Below are 20,142 nucleotides of genomic sequence, written 5' to 3'. Positions count from 1 at the left end.
CCTAACAAAAGGCAAAAGGCCTCCTGCGGGGACAGGGGCTGGGATTAAAAATAAAACTATAGGACAAAATACACATCACGACAAGAGCGACACCACAACACTACATTTAGACAGACCTAATACAACAACACAGCATGGCAGCAACACATGACAACGACACGGTAGTAATTCAACATGGCAGCAGTACAACATGGTAGCAGCACAAAACATGGTACAAACATTATTGGGCACAGACAACAGCACAAAGGGCAAGAAGGTAGAGACAACAATACATCACGCAAAGCAGCCACACGTGTCATTAAGAGTGTCCATGATTCAGTCTTTGAATGAAGAGATGGAGATAAAACTGTCCAGTTTGAGGGTTTTATGCAGCTCGTTCCAGTCGCTAGCTGCCGTGAACTGAAAAGAGGAGTGACCCAGGGATGTGTGTGCTTTTGGGACCTTTAACAGAATGTGACTGGCAGAACGGGTGTTGTATGTGGAGGATGAGGGCTGCAGTAGGTATCTCAGATAGGGGGGAGTAAGGCCTAAGAGGGTTTTATAAATAAGCATAAGTACTTTTATGATGTGACTACCTCAAGCTCTAAACCCTCAGAGGTAGTAATCACACCTGTGGGGAGAAGGGCATTCTTCTTATCGAACCACATTACCTTTGTTTTGGATGTGTTCAGAACAAGGTTAAGGGCAGAGAAAGCTTGTTGGACACTAAGAAAGCTTTGATGTATAGCATTTAACACAAAATCCGGGGAGGGGCCAGCTGAGTATAAGACTGTATCATCTGCATATAAATGGATGAGAACGCTTCCTACTGCCTCTGCTATGTTGTTGATGTAAATTGAGAAGAGTGTGGGGCCTAGGATCAAGCCTTGGGGTGCTCCCTTGGTGACAGGCAAACTTTTTAGCGAGGCAGGGGAAAAAGAGGGAGGAGCATCAGGGCTAGTCGCATTAGAACGGCTGGGAGATGAGGAAGTGTTGGACGGGCAAGGAGGCATGGCTGAGTCAAATAGGAATCCTGACTTAATGAAGTGGTGATTAAAGAGCTCAGCCATGCGCTCCTTGTCAGTAACAACCACATCATCAACATTAAGGGACATGGGCAACTGTGAGGAGGAGGGTTTATTCTCCAGGTCTTTAACCATTTTCCAGAACGAGAGCCAGTTAGACTGAGTATACGTGTGCCGAGTAACTCTGCTAGATCACGGTCAAACCAGGGGCTGAACCGGTTTTTAAATCTAATTTTCTTTATGGGGGTGTTTATTAACAATACTACTGAAACTATCAAAAAAGAAGGTCCAAGCATCTTTGACAGGGGATCAAGCTGATTCTATACCAATTTACAGAGGCCAGGTCATGAAGGAAGGCTTGCTCATTCAAGATTTTTAGCAAGCATCTATGACAAATCAGGACAGGTCGTTTAACTGAGCAGCCGTTACAAACACAGGCTGTAAAACAGTGATCACTACGGTCATTACAGAAAACACCAGACTGATACCTATCAGAATTATTTGTGAGGATAACATCAAGGAGAGTAGCCTTTTCTGGGTGTTTGGAGTCATACCTTGTGGGATTGGTAATAATCTGAGAAATATTTAGGGAGTCCCATTGCTTTAGGACTTGGTCAAGTGGTTTAAACATGTCCCAGTTTAGGTCACCTAGCAGGACAAATTCAGACTTAGTGTAAGGGGTCAGGAGGGTAGGGTACAGGCCGGTGCTGATGGTGGACGATAATACCCAGCAACAGTCAACAAAGAGCTATTTGAAAGCGTAATGCTTAAAATCAGCAAATCAAATTGTTTGGGGACAGACTTGGTAGAGACAACAGAGCACTGAAGGTGTTCCTTGGTAAACATTGCCACTCCACCACCTTTGGAAGATCTGTCTTGCCGAAAAAGGATATAACCAGAAAGGTTAACATCAGTGCTCAAAACACTCTTTCTTAACCACATCTCAGTAATGACCAACACATCTGGATTGGAGCTGTGAACCCACACTTTCAATTGATACATTTTAGGTAATAACTTCTAGTATTAACGTGCCGAAAACCCAGGCTTTTAAGAGAGCAGAAATCAGTGAAGCAGAAATCAGAGCTTGGGGGCTAGCAACAGGAGATGCGTCAGGGTGTACATGCTCATTTCCAGATATCGTCAGCAGTAATACAATCAGGGCATGGCAGAGGACAGGGAGAGCTCTGCAGTGTTGATTTTTTTATGACATTTGAATGTGCATCAGATGGTAACAAGATCATATTGTACAGCAATTACATCAGGTAACATGAATACAAAGCCGGCGAGAGGTGGTTAGAATAGGATGGGAGGCCAAGAGTCTGTGTAACCAATAGAGAGTCAGAGTCGCGAGTGTGGGAACAAACATTGTCTGTCCAACGGTCGGGTAAACAAGCAAGTTCATAGTCAACAAAGCACACAGGAGTCATGGGGCAAATAGCATAAAGCACAAGAAAAAAATTTAATTTACATTTTAGTCATTTAGCAGACGCTCTTATCCAGAGCGACTTACAGGAGCAATTAGGGTTAAGTGCCTTGCTTAAGGGCACATCGACAGATTTTTCACCTAGTCGGCTCGGGGATTAGAACCAGCGACCTTTCGGTTACTGGCACAACGCTCTTACCCACTAAGCTACCTGCCGCTACCTGCCGCCCTTAATGACTTGGGGCTAGCCATTGTAAGTTCAAAGAGTCACTCTTCCCAACAAGATAACTTGAGAGAGTAGCTCTCTATGAGTCAAGTAGGCTATAAAAGTCTGAGATCAAATAAATAAATAAATAGTAGGCCTATACTAGTTAATTAAAGTGTTTCTGAGTAAGCTCACATAATAAGCTTAACAAGTTAATAAGCCTACATAAAATTCAGATCAGTCCAAAGTCTGTGGTGTGTATGTGCATGTGTGCTGGATGCGAGCGAAAGCTCTGAAGAGATGGGGGAGTGTGGTGAGGGTACCTGTACCAAACAGGGGGAGACAGGCCAGGGCAGACAGCAAACAGATCACCAGGTGGGATCCAAGAAGCAGTGCAGCAAGCAAGGGAGTAGGTGTCACACCCGCTTGGGATACGTTTTTTTCGTGAGGCTGAGTAGGAGAGGAGGCGTTACCCGACAAGTGCATGGTGGAGCAGATAAAAACATCCGAAGTGAAAAGCTTGTTGAAAAACCGTGGTAAAATTTATTGAGTTTCGATATTCGCCAGACATTCGGGCCATCAAACATCAACAGCTCGCGAACGATTTCCTGAGATGTGGATATTCTACAAGCAACAGACCGGAAGAGCAGAGCAGTGAGTGAGTTTCTTGTCTTGTGGAGGAAAGCAGACAACAACAGATGATCAACATCAATTCGCTAGGGATATTAGATCCAATGTGGATCCAGGCACAACTGTCTTCACCAGCGTAATGAATGAGAAACCAAAATATTCCTTGCAAACAACTTTTTTCCAGCACTTGAGAAAATGCATGCGATGCAACAACAGCCCAACAGCTGTTCGTCACTTGAATGTCATTCATTAAATTCCTTCCTGGATCAAATGATTATGTGTAAAAATATCATGGCATAAATAAACAGCTCTACACCAAATGCACATCGAACAAGTATTATGCATAATTATTGAAGAACCACATCAATGACAGTATCGATTTAGGTTTTAAGTATCAAGGTAAGGTGACTGTTTCGGTTAGAAGCATTCGATTTTGCAATTGCATACATTTTTGGGGATTTAAGTGCCGATGAAAACTGTTTCAACCCCGTAACATAAGGAAACACGAAATGCTACGTTGCTACACTGCATTTCTGGGATCTCTATACAAAAAACTGACTGACAGCTAGATCCAGGATTCTTACAGGGTTCAAGTTCAATGTCTAATTTAATTGATTAATGCTTAATATATGATATAATGACAACTTACACTGCCATAAATGCAAGGACTGAAAGTTAATGTTTTATGTCACACGATTTTGGACAAATCCGTCTAGACACCAAACCATGAGAAAGGGTTAAACATGAATTGTATATAATAAAGCTACAGTATGTTCCTCCCTTATATCGTAATGTAAATGTGATGAGTGTGATTAGAAGGAGTCAGGCGCAGGAGGGTAAATCACCAAATACAGATTTTATTCCGTCGTACACAGTTGCGCTGGATAGCGACAACAAAATACAGGCACAGGGGAAACAATCTACCCCGGCAATACAAGGTACGGGTAGCTCCAACAAAATACAGGCACAGGGGAATAATCTACCCCAGCAATACAAGGTATGAGTAGCTCCACCGAGCTACGCTCAACTCACATAAAACAATCACTCACAAAGACAAGGGGGCAGATGGAACACTTATACACGGACTAATGAGGGGATATGAACCAGGTGTGTGTAATTGACAAGACAAGACAAATGTAATGATGATATATGGAGCGGCAGTGGCTAGTAAGCCGGTGACGATGAACGCCAAAGCCTGCCCGAACAAGGAGGGGAGGCAGCCTCGGCGGAAGTCGTGACAGTACCCCCCCCCTTGACGCGCAGCTCCAGCAGCGTGCCGACCCCGGCCTCAGACGAGGAGCAGGGCGAACCGGATGGCGACGGTGGAAATCCCGCAACAAGGAGGGATCGAGGATATCCCTCACCGGGACTCCGCACCGTTCCTCCGGACCATACCCCTCCCACTCCACGAGGTATTGAAGGCCCCCCACCCGACCCCTCGAATCTAGGATGGAACGGACAGCGTTCGCTGGGGCCCCCTCGATGTCCAGAGGAGGTGGAGGGACCTCCTGCACCTCAGACTCCTGGAGCGGTAATCTGAGGAGAGACACATGATAAGAGGGGTTAATACGGTAATCAGGGGGAAGTAATAACCTATAGGTGACCTCGTTTATTCTCCTCAGGACTTTGAACGGCCCCACAAACTGCGGGCTCAGCTTCCGGCAGGGCAGGCGGAGGGGCAGATTCCGGGTTGAGAGCCAGACCCGATCCCCCGGTACGAAGAACAGGGCCTCACTGCGGTGGTGGTCAGCGTTGGCCTTCTGACGATGCACGGCGCATTGGAGGTGAACGTGGGCAGTGTCCCATGTCTCCTCCGCGTGCCAAAACCAGTCAGCCACCGCAGGAGCCTCGGTCTGGCTCTGGTGCCACGGTGCCAGAACCGGTTGGTTCTGTAGAGGAGTGGCGGAGAGAGTTCTGGGCATATTCTGCCCATGGCAAGAACACCGACCACTCCCCCAACTGGTCCTGGCAGCAGGACTGCAGGAACCTACCCACATCCTGATTTACCCGTTCCACCTGCCCATTAGACACTTGGTGGTACCCAGAGGTCAGGCTGACCGAGACCCCCAGATGTTCCATGAACGCCTTCCAGAACATGGATGTGAACTGGGAACCTCGGTCAGACACTATATCACTGTATCCTCTGGTACCCCGTAGTGCCAGAATACGTGTGTAAACAGGGCCTCCGCAGTTTGCAGAGCCGTGGGGAGACCGGCACTTTGCGAACCAGGGATACATGCTCGGCGCGCGTAGCGGAATAGACCAGAATGTAATCGATGTAGACCACTACACCGCGACCAAGCATGTACCGAAACACCTCATTCACAAAGGACTGGAAGACGGATAGAGCATTCATCAAACCGTAGGGCATCACCAGGTATTCATAATGCCCTGTGGTTGTGCTGAATGCTGTCTTCCACTCATCCCCCTCTCGGATACGCACCAAGTTATACGCACTCCTGAGATCTAATTTGGTGAAGAAGCGCGCCCCATGCATTGACTCGATCACTGACGCAATGAGTGGGAGAGGATAACTAAATCTGATCGTCTCCTTGTTCAGTGGTCGATAATCAATGCACGGTCGCAGACCTCCATCTTTCTTCTTCACAAAGAAGAAACTCGAGGAGGCGGGTGAAGAGGAGGGACGTATATACCCCTGGTGCAGGGACTCGGTGATGTATGTTTCCATAGCCGCCGTTTCAGCCTGCGACACGGGGGTACACATGACTCCTGGGAGGTACAGCGTCTACCTGGAGGTTTATCGCGCAATCCCCCACCCGATGAGGTGGTAACTTGGTAGCCTGCGTTTTTGAAAACGTGTGCGCCAAATCGAGGTATTCGGGTGGAATGCGCACGGTGGCGGTACTGTCTGGACTTTCCACCGTGGTTGCACCAATGGAAACACCTAGACACCTACCCTGACACTCTCGCGACCACCCCCGTGAGAACCCTCTGCGGCCATGAGAAGGTGGGGTTGTGGAGTGCTAACCAAGGGATACCTAATACCACAGGGAAAGCAGGGGACTCAATAATAAAAAAAAAAGTGATCTGCTCACAATGAGTCTCCTGGGTAATCATGGTGACTGGTGCAGTTAGTTCCTGAACAAACCCGGACCCTAATGGTCGACTATCAAGTGCTCTGATGGGGAGTGGAATGGATAGGGAAACTAATGAAACGCCTAGACGGCGTGAGAATGCACTGTCCATAAAGTTCCCAGCTGTGCCTGAATCGACTAGTGCCTTACACTGGGGAACTACCATGTGATCGGGAAAGTAGATGGGTAGGGTACAGTGCGCAGCAGAGGGCTCTGAACGAGTGTGGGTGTTCGATACCTGGGGTGATGCGAGAGTGCCCTGCCTGCCGCCTCCAGACCCAAAAGAGCGTTGACGACAACGTGTGGTGTACTGTCCCTTCTTGCCACCAGAGTGGCTCTGTCGCTGTCGTCCTCCGCTCTCTCGGACAGCGGCTCCACCCAGCTCCATCAGCTCGGGATCCGAGTCGGCCGGGGTGGGAATGGGCAGACCCATTCCAGGACGTCCTCTGGCTGCCAGCAGGTTGTCCAAACGGATGGCCATGTCCACCAGTTGTGTGAAGGACAACATGGTGTCCCGGCAGGCTAGCTCCCGTCGGACGCCCTCCCTCCTGCTGACTCCATTTCGGGTGGGTGATTCTGTGATGAGTGTGATTAGAAGGAGTCAGGCGCAGGAGGGTAAATCACTGAATACAGAGTTTATTCTGTCGTACACAGTTGCGCTGGATAGCGACAACAAAATACAGGCACAGGGGAAACAATCTACCCCGGCAATACAAGGTACGGGAAGCTCCAACAAAATACAGGCACAGGGGAATAATCTACCCGGGCAATACAAGGTACGAGTAGCTCCACCGAGCTACACTCAACTCACATAAAACAATCACCGACAAAGACAAGGGGGCAGAGGGAACACTTATACACGGACTAATGAGGGGATATGAACCAGGTGTGTGTAATTGACAAGACAAGACAAATGTAATGATGATATATGGTGCGGCAGTGGCTAGTAAGCCGGTGACGACGAACGCCGAAGCCTGCCCGAACAAGGAGGGGAGGCAGCCTCGGCGGAAGTCGTGACAGTAAAAAAATAAATAGGAAATCCTCCCTGGTACCCTAGTTTATAGAAAAACCAACGTTTTATATAGCACTAATGATGTAGATAGCACTGCATTATGGGTAAAATGCTGAAAAATACTGTTATTAACTGTAATTGGAAGCATCCTGTAACAATTACTCTAACATTCTTTACAGTAATAGCGTATGCCTACTGTAGATTAAAATGATCAGTTTCAGGCGCCAACCTCATGATGTTGGGGAGACACATGTAGCTCAGACTATTTTAGTAAATATCTTCTTGAAGCGGCTGTGAAGTGTAAGTGGTCTTAGACCACTGAGTGGCGCAGTGGTCTAAGGCACTGCATCGCAGTGCTAACTGTGCCACTAGAGATCCTGGTTCGAATCCAGGCTCTGTCGCAGCCGGCCATGACCGGGAGACTCATGGGCGGCGCACAATTGGCCCAGCGTCGTCCAGGGTAGGGGAGGGAATGGCCGGCAGGGATGTAGCTCAGTTGATAGAGCAAGGCGTTTGCAACGCCAGGGTTGTGGGTTCGTTTCCCACCGGGGGCCAGTATAAAAAAAAAATATGTATTCACTAACTGTAAGTCGCTCTGGATAAGAGCGTCTGCTAAATGACTAAAATGTAAATGTAAAAATGTGTAAGAACATTTTCAGCATCTGCTGGGTAGGTACCTTGACTTGTTTATAATTAAGCAATAAGGCCCGAGGAGGTGTGGTATATGGCCAATATACCACAGCTAAGGGCTGTTCTTAGGCAAGACTAAACACAGAGTGCCTGGATACAGCCATTAGCCATGGTATATTGGCCATATACCACAAATCCAGAGGTGCCTGATTGCTATTACAAACAGGCTACCAATGTAATTAGAACAGTACAATTATTTTTTGTCATACCCTTGGTATACGGTCTGATATACCACAGCTTTCAGCCAATCAACATTCAGGGTTCAAACCACCCAGTGTATAAATATCTTCATACCACAGCATTGTTGAATATTCAATCTGGCATTCTAGAATGGACATTAAAACCAGACAGTTGGAAAAGATATTGGGACTCCTTGCAATCCTGACTCAATATGCGCCTACATATGCAGACAGTACATGCAGACATATTTTTTTGGAGCATCTGATGACCTATTGTGGCGAGTGATGAACATGAATTTCTCCAGTCCCTACTGTTGCAGTCATGACACAAGTGGCGCTATGTTGTGAAATCCTCCCACATTACATTTCTAGTTTGACCAGCTGTTTTTAGCAACTGATATTTTTGATTTCGGTTGTCATGTTTGCTAGAAACAAAATATTTAGCTAGCTTCTAGCCTAGTGTTTGATATGCATTGTGATCTCCACAAAATGAACGTTGTCAACGAGTGTCCTGACGAGAAGGCACTTTGCCAGGCAAAATTGGGCATCATCAGCTCATTGTTATGGATGTATCCAAATGAATGTCAACTGAAAACAGCTTAAACAAAGGCAAATGCAGCTACTTTGCTGTTATTCTGGCAGCAGAGGTTGTGACTCTGTTAGCCGTAGCTAGTTGGCTAGCTAGCAAGCAAGGGATAAGATAGAATGGGTCGCGTCCTTAAATATAGAACTAATCGAACAAACAACTGGGTCGCGTCTCTAGCAGACAAAAGATGAGAAAGTATGAATTTGCTTATATCAATACTTTTTCTTTCTGCTGGTAAATGTGTGCTTTAGTATTGTTCTGCGGTATAAGTGGGATAAACGCTGATGTTCTGTACATTACCTTAGAAAAATGAACTCTGCAAAGGGACATGCCTCCGCCTTGTCCCACTGTGTTGTCCATTATTTCCAAGGTAATGTACAGAACGTCAGCATTTATCCCTTTCTTATACCATGACATTGTTGAATACGTGTTTCTGATTGGTTTGAAGGGCATTCTAGAGCATGCATTATTTCCCTATACCACATGGTATATCAGCAAGGTAGAATTCAGTGGCTATAGTTCATTCTTCCATGTTCTATGTTTGAGCTGCTTTTGAAAGCAAAAGTCAAATTATAAACATTATTGGCAATGTTGAATTCGATTTTCATAATAGCAAGCCAGGACTGATGGTTTGGTTAGCTAAACTAGCAAGTATGTTTGTTTGGTTACCAAGGCAACTACTGTACCTATCTATAAAACTTGCTAGCTACTTCAGCGGATGTTGAACAGATTTCTACCTGCAAATGAACACATTTGTAGTGGTAAATGTGTTTAATTATAGCCATGATAAAAAGTGATAATCAACTCAGGGGTCTATGCGTTCTCTGGAAAATAATGCAACTCCGTGGAAGGCTAGTTCAACCCCGCTAGTGCGTTGTGGAACACACTTCCACATCTGTCACGCCTACTCCCGCTCCCTCTCTCCAGCACTCGACGCCACTGGTCTACTAACCACCGGCCCTGGTAACAATCATTACGCACACCTGCTCCCCATCATTACGCACACCTGGTCATCAATATCTCCTTGATTATTCCCCCTTTATTTAGCCCTCACTAGACAGCAGTCACTAGGTAGTATTGTTTTCTCTTACGTTCTGTACGCTTCTTATGTTTTGTTCATCTGCATTGCTTTGTTATTCATTTCACCTTCTGCACCTGCTTCCTGACTCCCACCGTATTACGATACAACGTAATTCATTCTTTTCCATAGCACGCATAGCCCCTCGTTGATTATTCCTTACTTATTGCTAGCCAACGTTGAATTTCTGCATGTTTTTTCTTAGCTTACCTAATGTTAGCTAGCTGGCTAAGGTTTGCTTGCTAGCTAGCTAGCTAGCTAGTTAGCTAACTCAAGTTGACACAAGCCATTTCGGTCTGCCCTAAATTGCTCGTAAATATCTTGCTTTGCAACCTAGAAAAAATTATCTCACAGATAATAATTGTTATGATGATAGGCTTTTATGTAGGCTATACCGCAGCCTCTGAGTGCCATAGAGAATAAACTGAGCGCAGATTTGTGACCGTTATGTGTTCACCATTACTACAGAGAAAATGGCAGTTCAAAAGATATTACCCATATTATTACCGGAGCCCATTTTTTTTTCGGATTGACGAGCCGCATTATACACGTTAAACTACTCACGAGCCGCTAAAGCCATTGCGAATGACCAGTGCACCGGTGTTCTATCAGGTGCCTGCTAGCTATGGGGTGCTTGCCACTGGGCAGCTGTAACACAGGATTATATTTCAAGTAGGATAGCAGCCTACACAACAAATAACTAATATTGGTAGCCATCTAAATGTCACCGCTATACAGTCTACTCAATAGGGAGAGCATGAACGGCAACAATACCGGGACACAGTGTCCTCCTTAGCTGGCACAACCCTGTGTGATTCTGTTCACTCTGCTCTCAGCTGCGTGACATACTGTATGACATAATTTTGCAGACCAGGAGTGTCCTTATAGCCTCTTCCCGCTAACCATTTGTTTAATTTAAACAACATTGTTCCATAATGTTACAGTATTAGCTAAACCTGTTCACTTTACTAACTAACGTTTGGTGCAAACTTTTGGTGGCACAGAAAGATAGAAAAATGTTGTGAGTCTGGTAAAATAATCTGTGGTATTGTGTTGGCTATAGCAATGTTTTATTAGTTAGCTATGATTTGAAGTAGGTGTATCTAGCTGTCTTATTTGTATTTGTTCAATGCCTCAAATTATTTCATAAACTATATTGGATATATGGCTGTACAGATTCCTGGTTCAAATCAACCCAAGATGATGACCCCTGAAGATGGGACAAAATGCATGACAAGGTGGCCCAGAGGAAGCCAGCTGTTCTCAACCCCTACATTGCCCCATTCTTCCAAGAGCTCACTGAGTTTGAATGAAGTCCTCTAATGAGGTAAGTATACACACCCACGCTCACACGACATCAGTCCCTTGTCACCTGTATTTTTACCCACAGAGTAACAGCCCTGGTGTTCTCTGTCTCTCATTATATTCTTTATTTTTCTATGCTTGTCCTAGGGGTGAGAGGAGCTGACAAATCAGAACTGAGGAGGATTGTTACGGAGCCCCATGAGGAACACCTGATGCTGCGCTGACTTCTCTCTCCTGGATGCTCTCCTGCCCAAACTGTCCCGTTGTGTATTTCACAGCCTCTGAACCCCCTTACCCCGAATAGAGTTGCCCCTGATCATAGATCTAGGATTGTACCCAATCACAATTTTAACTCCCCCTCTCTCTTTGTCTCTCTCTCCCCCACACCCCCCACACACAGGCACACAATATAGTCTTTAAATTAGTGTTGTAATTATGCTCTTATTTGGTTACATATGTGTTAACGGTTGTTACTTCTATTGTCAGTTCTGTTGTTGAATTTGTTGTTCATGTTACCAATTTCAATAAATGTATTTGATGTTTTAAAAAACGTATTGCATTTAGATTTCAAGAAGAATTTCACTATACATTTACAGCATTATCCTGGCACCAGAGTTTTACAAGGAAAAGTTTTACAGTGTAAATTATGGAAACAATTTCCCTTTGTAGGACAATAAACATCATCATGAATGCTCACCTTGGCTTTGTTGATGGTACAGTGCAAAGCGTTGTTCTCCTGGTCATACAGTAAACTGAAGTCCAGGGTCCCCAACGTAGCTGCAGGAGTGCGAGAGAGAGAGAAACAGAAATCAGATATCAGAGCAGAGATGGTTCAACTACATGCTACACACTATGGAGAGAGAGAAAGACAGAGAGAGAGAGCGAAAGAGACAAAAACAGAAATCAGACATCAACTACATGCTACACACCAAGATAAGAGCACCTGAGAGGAGAGGCTACTAATAAAACCGCCTGTCAAAGTATGACAGGACTTCCTTCCCATCATTCCCTCCTCAAACTGAGCAAAACACAACACAACCACAACCGTGTTTCACCTCAACGCATATGGGCCTGTCTACCTGCCAATATACAGTAGAGCATACACAGTGTACCAAACATTAGGAAGATACTGCTCTTTCCATGACATAGACAGACCAGGTGAATCCAGGTGAACGCTATAATCCCTTATTGATGTAACCTGTTAAATCCACTTCAATCAGTGTAGATGAAGGGGAAGAGACAGGTTAAAGAAGGATTTTTAACCCATGAGACAATTGAGACATGGATTGTGTATGTGTGCCATTCAGAGGGTGAATGGGCAAGACAAAATATTTAAGTACCTTTGAAAGAAGTATGGTAGTAGGTGCCAGGCGCACCGGTTTAAATGTGTCAAGAACTGCAACGCTGCTGGGTTTTTCATGCTCAACAGTTTCCCGTGTGTATCAAGAATGGTCCACCACCCAAAGGACATCCAGCCAACTTGGCACAACCGTGGGAAGAATTGGAGTCAACATGGGCCAGCATCCCTGTGGAACGCTTTTGACACCTTGTAGAGTCCATGCCCCGACAAAATTGAGGCTGTTCTGAGGGCCAAAGGGAGTGCAACTCAATATTAGGAAGCTGTTCCTAATGTTTAGTACACTCAGTGTATTTCATGCCTGATTTGAGAGACCATCACCATCATAATCTACTCCATAGGGCACATCTGGAGTAGTAACTCCTCCAAACATTTAATTAACTACATGATCATACAAACAAATCATTTAATTAGCCCAATAAAGGCTTATTCCACAGCTTGGCCTGGCACCTAAAACGACACTACATACTGCCACTTCCTGTGAGAGAGACTGTTAGTCCTCTGCTGGGGGTGGGGTGTGTACATCCAAATCCTTCATACCTCCTGTGTTTTCTTCTCACTGGCATCTGAAGGGTGCGTTCATTCAATAAACGTTGCAGCACGTTTGGCAACGGAGGTTTGTGTGTGAATGCGTGAGTGTGTGTGTGTGTGTGTGTGTGTGTGTGTGTGTGTGTGTGTGTTATGATTCGTAGAAAGGCACCTGAGGGATTAAACCAGGTTTGTTTCCGATTACCAAGATTGGCGCCTGAGCCGTGACTTCAATCTCTAATACATGTATGGGGGGGAACGACAATCAGCGGAGGCTTGTGGTCTTTTTTCCTGGGGAATTGCCTCGACAAAATTGTTTTTCTTTCCACCACCCCTTCGCGCCTCCATCACCCCCACCAACAAATTTCTGCCCCTTGGTTGCCTCGTAGCACGTAGCTTGAATCAAATCCACTACACCATGTTGTGTCATTATTTCTGTGCTCTAAAAAGGAACATATCCACAGCATTTCCCCAGCAGCAATCACACAGAGGGAGAGGGAGCAAAAGTTGGCAGATAATAAAAACTACTATGCATAATTCAGGGAGGCATGCAACTATATGGATCTGGCTGATACGGGAGGAGTGTATATATTACCATCTATTCAATGGCTAAACATCTTTATTTCTGCCCTCTCGCTCATCTCTCTCCCTTTCACTTTGTGCACAAATATGTTTACATCCCTGTTAGTGAGCATTTCTCCTTTGCCAAGATAATCCATCCACTTGACAGGTGTGGCATATCAAGAAGCTGATTAAACAGTATCACTGGGGACAATAAAAGGCCACTCTAAAATGTGTAGTTTTGTCACACAACACAATGCCACAGATGTCTCAAGTTTTGAAGGAGCGTGCAATTGGCATGCTGACTGCAGGAATGTCCACCAGAGCTTTTGGCAGAGAATTGAATGTTCATTTCTCGACCATAAGCCGCCTCCAAAGTCGTTTTAGAGAATATCGCAGTACGTCCAACCGGCCTCACAGCCGCAGATCACGTGTAACCACGCCAGCCCAGGACCTCCACATCTGGCTTCTTCACCTGCGGGATCGTCTGAGACCAGCAACTTGGACAGCTGATGAAACTGAGGATTAATAAAGCCCTTTTGTGTGGAAAAACGCATTCTGATTGGCTGGCCCTGGCTCCCCAGTGGGTGGGCCTGGCTCCCCATGGGTACGCCCCTGCCCAGTCATGTGAAATCCATAAATTAGGGCCTAAATAATTGATTTCAATTGACTGATTTCCTTATATGAACTGTAACTCAGTAAAATTGTTGAAATTGTTGCATGTTGCGTTTATATTTTTGTTCAGTATATAATGTACATTCTATCTTCTATTGCAGGGGAAATACTGAGGAACCAATCAATACACATGGCAGGAGCAACAGGTCCTTGCCACAGCATGGCTTTCAGCTGTCTGGAAAATATTACTGTTTGGTCTCAGGTCATTAGATGTGTTAGTACTATGGCTGTCAAATTATTTTGTATCTAGATAATCACAGGATTTGCAGTGATTAATCACGATTAAATTCAAATTCAAAATTTGCTCAAATTGATCTGTAATTTATGATTTTTTATACAAAACGCATTACAAGAATATTGAAGTCTTGATTTTGTCCAAAGAAACGGTTAGCAAAATCAAGAAACTGTATAACGCACATCATGTTGTTGTTTTTAGCTGTATAGATTATGTATTTTGGATGTTTTCAGTGTATTTTGAAAGACAATGCGATGAATTGCAATAAAAACAAAATAGTGCACTAAAATGACAAAAAGTTAACTTGAGTTAACTGATTTATCTCTGATAGCCCTAGTTAGTCCCTCAATGTTCTGCAGGTTTATTTGTTTCACACCCAGGGGTGGGCTTTCCTGTTACATATAACCGTAAGGGCAGAGTACCTACTGCTCTAGTTTGACAGCTTGTGTTATGTCACTTGCAACCTCTACACTGGAAGTGGTGTGGCAGCAACATACAAACAAACAAACAACGAATGAAACCACAGTAAGAGGAGACCGAGCACAGTAACCTACAGACCAACACACAACAAACAAGCGGGAAAGTATTGCACCTGCGATCACAATAAGCATGCAAAATCTGTAAAGTCTTTAACGTACAGCCAGTCAAAATCATTACAGACGGCTAATCGAATCCATGTCCGCAGAGAGGTTGCTACGAAAGGTTTGACTGCAACAAGGTATAGAGACTTATTGGAGTGGTGGTAAAAAAATAATTTCCGCCGCAGTAATAACAAATCTGGTTGTGATGACAGCCAGTAATTAACGGAAATGTCAAATAACACAAATGGCAGGCCGTTTGGAGCGGGAGCCGGACAAGAAAGAGGATTTTGTAATTGAACACAGTCTGATTCATCAGTGGCGACTGGCAGCAGCCCGTCCTTCCGCATCTTAAACATACTTTTAATTTGATTCCATATACGGTGCCCAGCGTATAGGCCTATCGCTTTGTGATTCATTTTAGTGTGCCAACCTACTCTATCAGCGCCATAGAACTTTCAATCTTAGTTTTTTCCCTCCCCGTTGTACTTATTAGAAAGCTCTTTGTGGGTGTATTAGTGGGCAAGGAGAGCCTGGCCATCGCCTCATCTTTCTTTTGTGGGGGCACTCTGGAAAAAAATAAGATGTTTCCAGTGGCTGGCGATAGAGAGATGTATGTGTGTGAGAGAAAGAGAGCGAGAGAAAGAGAGGCAGAAAGTGAGAGAGAGGTGAGATGGCACTGGCCGCCTAACTCTACTGGTGTGTTACTCTTGCCTGATGAGCAGCTACGCAACTATACTGAATGCAGGTATCTACACAAGTGTTGCAGACGGCCGCATGCGGTTGGACACATGGAGGAGAGAATCATTTTCGCAGTATCCTCAAAACCGTGTATTTTTGACACAACTGCTGACAGCTACAGGGACATAAACACAAAAAATGCTGCTTGGAGACAATTGTCCATGATAGTAGGATTGCCAGGTAAGCTTAGTAGTGAGATAGCTTGCTAACCTAACCAATGAGGTGTGTGTGTGTGAAAAAGAAATAGTCATATCAATTATGCTATTTACTACCCCTGATAACTTGGCCAAATAATCATGTTTGAAAGAGTGTGAGTGTGTATGTGAGAGCGTGTGAGTGTGTATGTCAGATAAATAGTAATAGAAATGATGGTAGATACTACCCCTGATAATTTGGTCAGATAACCATGTGTGTCTGTGTGTACAGTAGGTGACATGTCCATGATAGCTATCTAATAACTGTAGTTATACTAATAATCAAGTAATGGTTTGGCTTATCATGTTCATGTCTATGTAGAAGAAGACTGTAGGAGGAAGTGGAGAGGACTCAGGGACAGGTATCAGAGAGAGAGAAGGGCAGAGAAAGAGAAGAAGAGGTCTGGGTCAGCAGCTTCAGGCCAGTGGCCTTCGCACTTCTGCCACATTCTTTTTCTGGATCCATTTATTGTCTACAAGTGCGACCACCGCCTCCACCGGTGCAGCGAGATCCTCTACGTCATCCACAATATGACCACCACCTGTGCAGCCATGGAAGATGATGAAATAGAGGAAGCACCTCTGGATCAAGGATCCGGTGAGATTATTATGACCCTGACGGAAGTGACCACTGAGGACCTTGTTGAACAGGATGTGGCCGTGGAGACAAACGGGGAGAGACAGGAAGAGGAACAACGTCACACCAGGCGTCATCGGAGGTACCAGCCCCCAGATCCACTCAACTCAGTTCAGCAGAGGCTCCTCCAAGCCGTCGAGAGGGATGCAGCGCAACCTGATGCTCACAAGAAGGAGGATAAAGAGACCCTCTTTGCCATGAGCCTGGTGCCAACCCTGGAGAGGCTGCCTCAGCAAAGAAAAGCAGCAGTCAAGGTTAAAATTCATCATCTGCTTTTCGAAGCCGAGTTCAATGGTACGTTTTTTTCCCCCCACAACACAGGTAGTGTCATAAGTATTGCGACAATGAAGCAAACATTTTTACAATATACTCATGTAGGCTAATTGGTATTTCAGATCAAAGGATTATTATGAGGCAAATGTAGAGCTGTTGTTTCTGGGTTAGAAAATATCCTAAAACAACAGTTTGCTGTCTAAATATTTGCCTGTCATTTTCATCTTTTAATCTGAAATACAAATTCCATGAGTAAACAGCAAGAATTACCAATTTTACCACACTGTTTCAATATTTATGCCACTAACTACACTATACAAGCAGTATTTAGTTAACATAAATCTCACCTTCTATGGTGTTATATTATGTAATGCTTGTATGAGTTGTTTTTCTCTTCCCTTCCAGAGATGGAGTCAATTTAGCAGACCAGCACACAGGAGGGACAGGAAGAGGAGAGGAGTTGTCTGGTTGTTGTTTTGACCTCCCTCATTGTACCTTTCCTTTCACACACGTCAGTTCCGTTGACATTCAGTCAATTCATAAAGTAATTTGTTTCTAAAGTCTTAGGATAGCATTCATTATTAGTGTTACATAGATTTCTGAATTGACAGAATTTAAACTCACAAACCGGAGAATTCACGGATGCTCTAGTTGGTCTCTTACAAGACTAAAGGTGAATATATTTATTTAATTTAAAACCACTTGAAAACCAGGGTGTTGAAAATGTTTGTGAAGTTATGTTCCATCGACTGGTCCATGACATCCAGGGGCCATTTGTTTGTTTAGCTGTGTTATGGCTACACATTCCTTTCTTTTTTTCAGAGACAGAGACACACACACACCTCTCCTCCACTCCTCTCTGTACCTCATATCTCCAGTGCCCTGCCCTCTCTCTCTTTATGGCCATCTGAAGTTCCCCTACTACGTCTAGGCTTTATGAGTAGTCCCTGTATCTGTCTGCAGTTTTGCCAAAAATAAATGCTCTCGTTGTTCTCTTACAGATTACAGGCTACACATTAATTTTGGTATTTTTACATGCACATACATACACACACACACACACACACACACACACCTCTTTCAACAGTTGTTTTATGTTTTGTAAAAAATTTTACAACCCACATACTTACTAAATTCTAATGTTTTCATAGTCAGTTGTTTCATTTGTTTATTAATATCTCATTTAGAATTTTTCTATTTATTTATTCCCTACACCTTTGCAGATCTAAGACAAAATGAAAGTAAAACGTATTTTTTTCCCACCTGCATTTTGTCAGACCAGTGAAGATCATGGTAAACTGTACTATTTTTATGGACCCTAGGTTACCTTTTCCAATTGTTATCATACTAACTGTATGTCGTATAACCTTAATTAGAGCTCCTGCTCACCTGATGTACCATGCCAGGTGTGTATAATACTGATGTTAATGGGAGAGGGAAGGGGTTAAGGTGTGGTCTTTACTCCCAAATTTCACTTCCATATGAAGAGAGAAAATGAGACATAAAATAATCTGGGAAAAAATGCTATTTTATGGACAATGGTGGATGATTCTTAAAATACCCTTTGTGTTAGGGGGCTCTTAAAAGAGCCGTTTCACTCCATGGCATGCTGCCATGGGACTTCACCTGCTGGCGATGAGAAGTAGGTGGTCAGCTTCTCCCTCACCTGGAGTGCCTGTCTTGGGGCGTTGTTGGCACCTGCCCTGGTGACATCAGGTAGGTGACCATTTGGCGTGCCCATCTCCATCCGGAGTGGCTCCTGGAATGCCCTCCGCAGGTAGTTGTGGAGAACACGTGGCCTTCGCGCAGGCATCGACATTTGAGGGGCTGAGACCAAGCACTCTCCGATACATTCTCCACTGGGCTGCCACAATCCCAAAGGTGCATTCAACAACTAATCTTGCCCTGGACAGTCATTTGTTGAAGATTCTTACAGGCTTTGGCAATGGCAGCTGGCGTCCAGCGTAGGGCCTCATGAGGTTGGGTCTCAAAGGGAAGGCCTCGTCGCCGACGAAGACGTGGGAAATGGGTCCCAGGTCTTCAGCCGCAGGGAGTGATGCAGGTGGTGGAATATCCAGGGTGCCATCCTGAAGTGCCTGGCTGAAGGCAGAGTCCCGGAGGGTCCCGCCATCACTTCCCTTGCCGTAAGCACCAACGACACGGAAACAGTAGATGGCATCTACAACAGCCAAGAGTACAACTGAATATGTACCCTTGTAGTTGTAGAATTGCGAACCCGAGCACAGTGGAGCCTGGATTACTCAATGTTTCCCGTCAATGGAGCCAAGACAGTTGGGGAAATTCCACCTCTCCAGGAACTCGGCATGTATTCACCAACCAGACAGTCCCAAATGGCTTTTGCCACAGAGGGGAGAACGCCTGCCACCGTGGACAGTCCAACTCGTAAGCTGAATCCGATGGTCCTGTAGGAGTCCCCTGTCGCCAAGAATCTGAAACATAATTCAAAATAATTATCAATATTGTGTGTAACTTGAATTCCACCCACATATTCTATCTACTCATATAGCTACCTCATTACTGTTTATTATGCTCTACTAATTATATTGTAATACTCATCAACCATCATTAACAATGCCTTGAAACAGTACAATTCGGTTCCAGGTAGTACCCTTTTTGGTTCCAGGTAGAACCCTTTTGGTTCCAAGCAGAACCCTATTGGGTTCCAAGTATAACCTTTTCCCCAAAGGGTTCTACCTGGAACCAAAAAGGGTTATCCTATGGGGAAAGCAGAAGGACACTTTTGGAACCCTTTTTTGTACATGATTCCAATAAGAATGTAATGAATTACTGTAACTGTCTTGAACAACAAGGGGTCCTGGAGAAGACTAGCCTACCTTCATCAGGGCAGAACGCACCCCAACTTTCTTTTCCTTTGGTAACATTGCATCATTAAAAAAGGATTTTAAACCAACTTTGGGGAAAGTTATAATCCTAATGAACATTCTGTAAAAGTACATCTGATGTCACATAGGGGCTATTAACCAGAGAGCCCTTTAGCTAGCTAGGTTGCACATAAAATATATCTAATATCAATCAATTACGGTATCAAAGGCTTTAAAAATTCACTTGAATTTAGCTTACCAGAGACAAATTGCCAGGCGTTCAACTGGGCTGATGGACTCCCGGTAGTTGGTA

The 20,142-nt window shown here is 44.6% G+C and overlaps 1 protein-coding gene across 1 annotated transcript in view; it reads right to left on the bottom strand.

Moving 5' to 3' along the window:
• Window positions 1-20,142, bottom strand: part of LOC311136543 (double C2-like domain-containing protein beta) — a gene marked incomplete at both ends in the record, with an annotated part of 208,511 nt that overhangs the window by 138,344 nt on the left and 50,025 nt on the right. The window contains one exon of the mRNA XM_084170710.1: window positions 11,905-11,984. Within this exon, the coding sequence (XP_084026836.1) occupies window positions 11,905-11,984 (80 nt within the window). The remainder of the gene's footprint in view (window positions 1-11,904; window positions 11,985-20,142) is intronic.

The sequence above is a fragment of the Coregonus lavaretus genome (assembly GCF_964263955.1).
Source record: "Coregonus lavaretus genome assembly, chromosome: 10".
NCBI classification, from domain to species: Eukaryota; Metazoa; Chordata; class Actinopteri; order Salmoniformes; family Salmonidae; genus Coregonus; species Coregonus lavaretus.
This window is presented reverse-complemented; position numbering and strand designations above follow the sequence as displayed.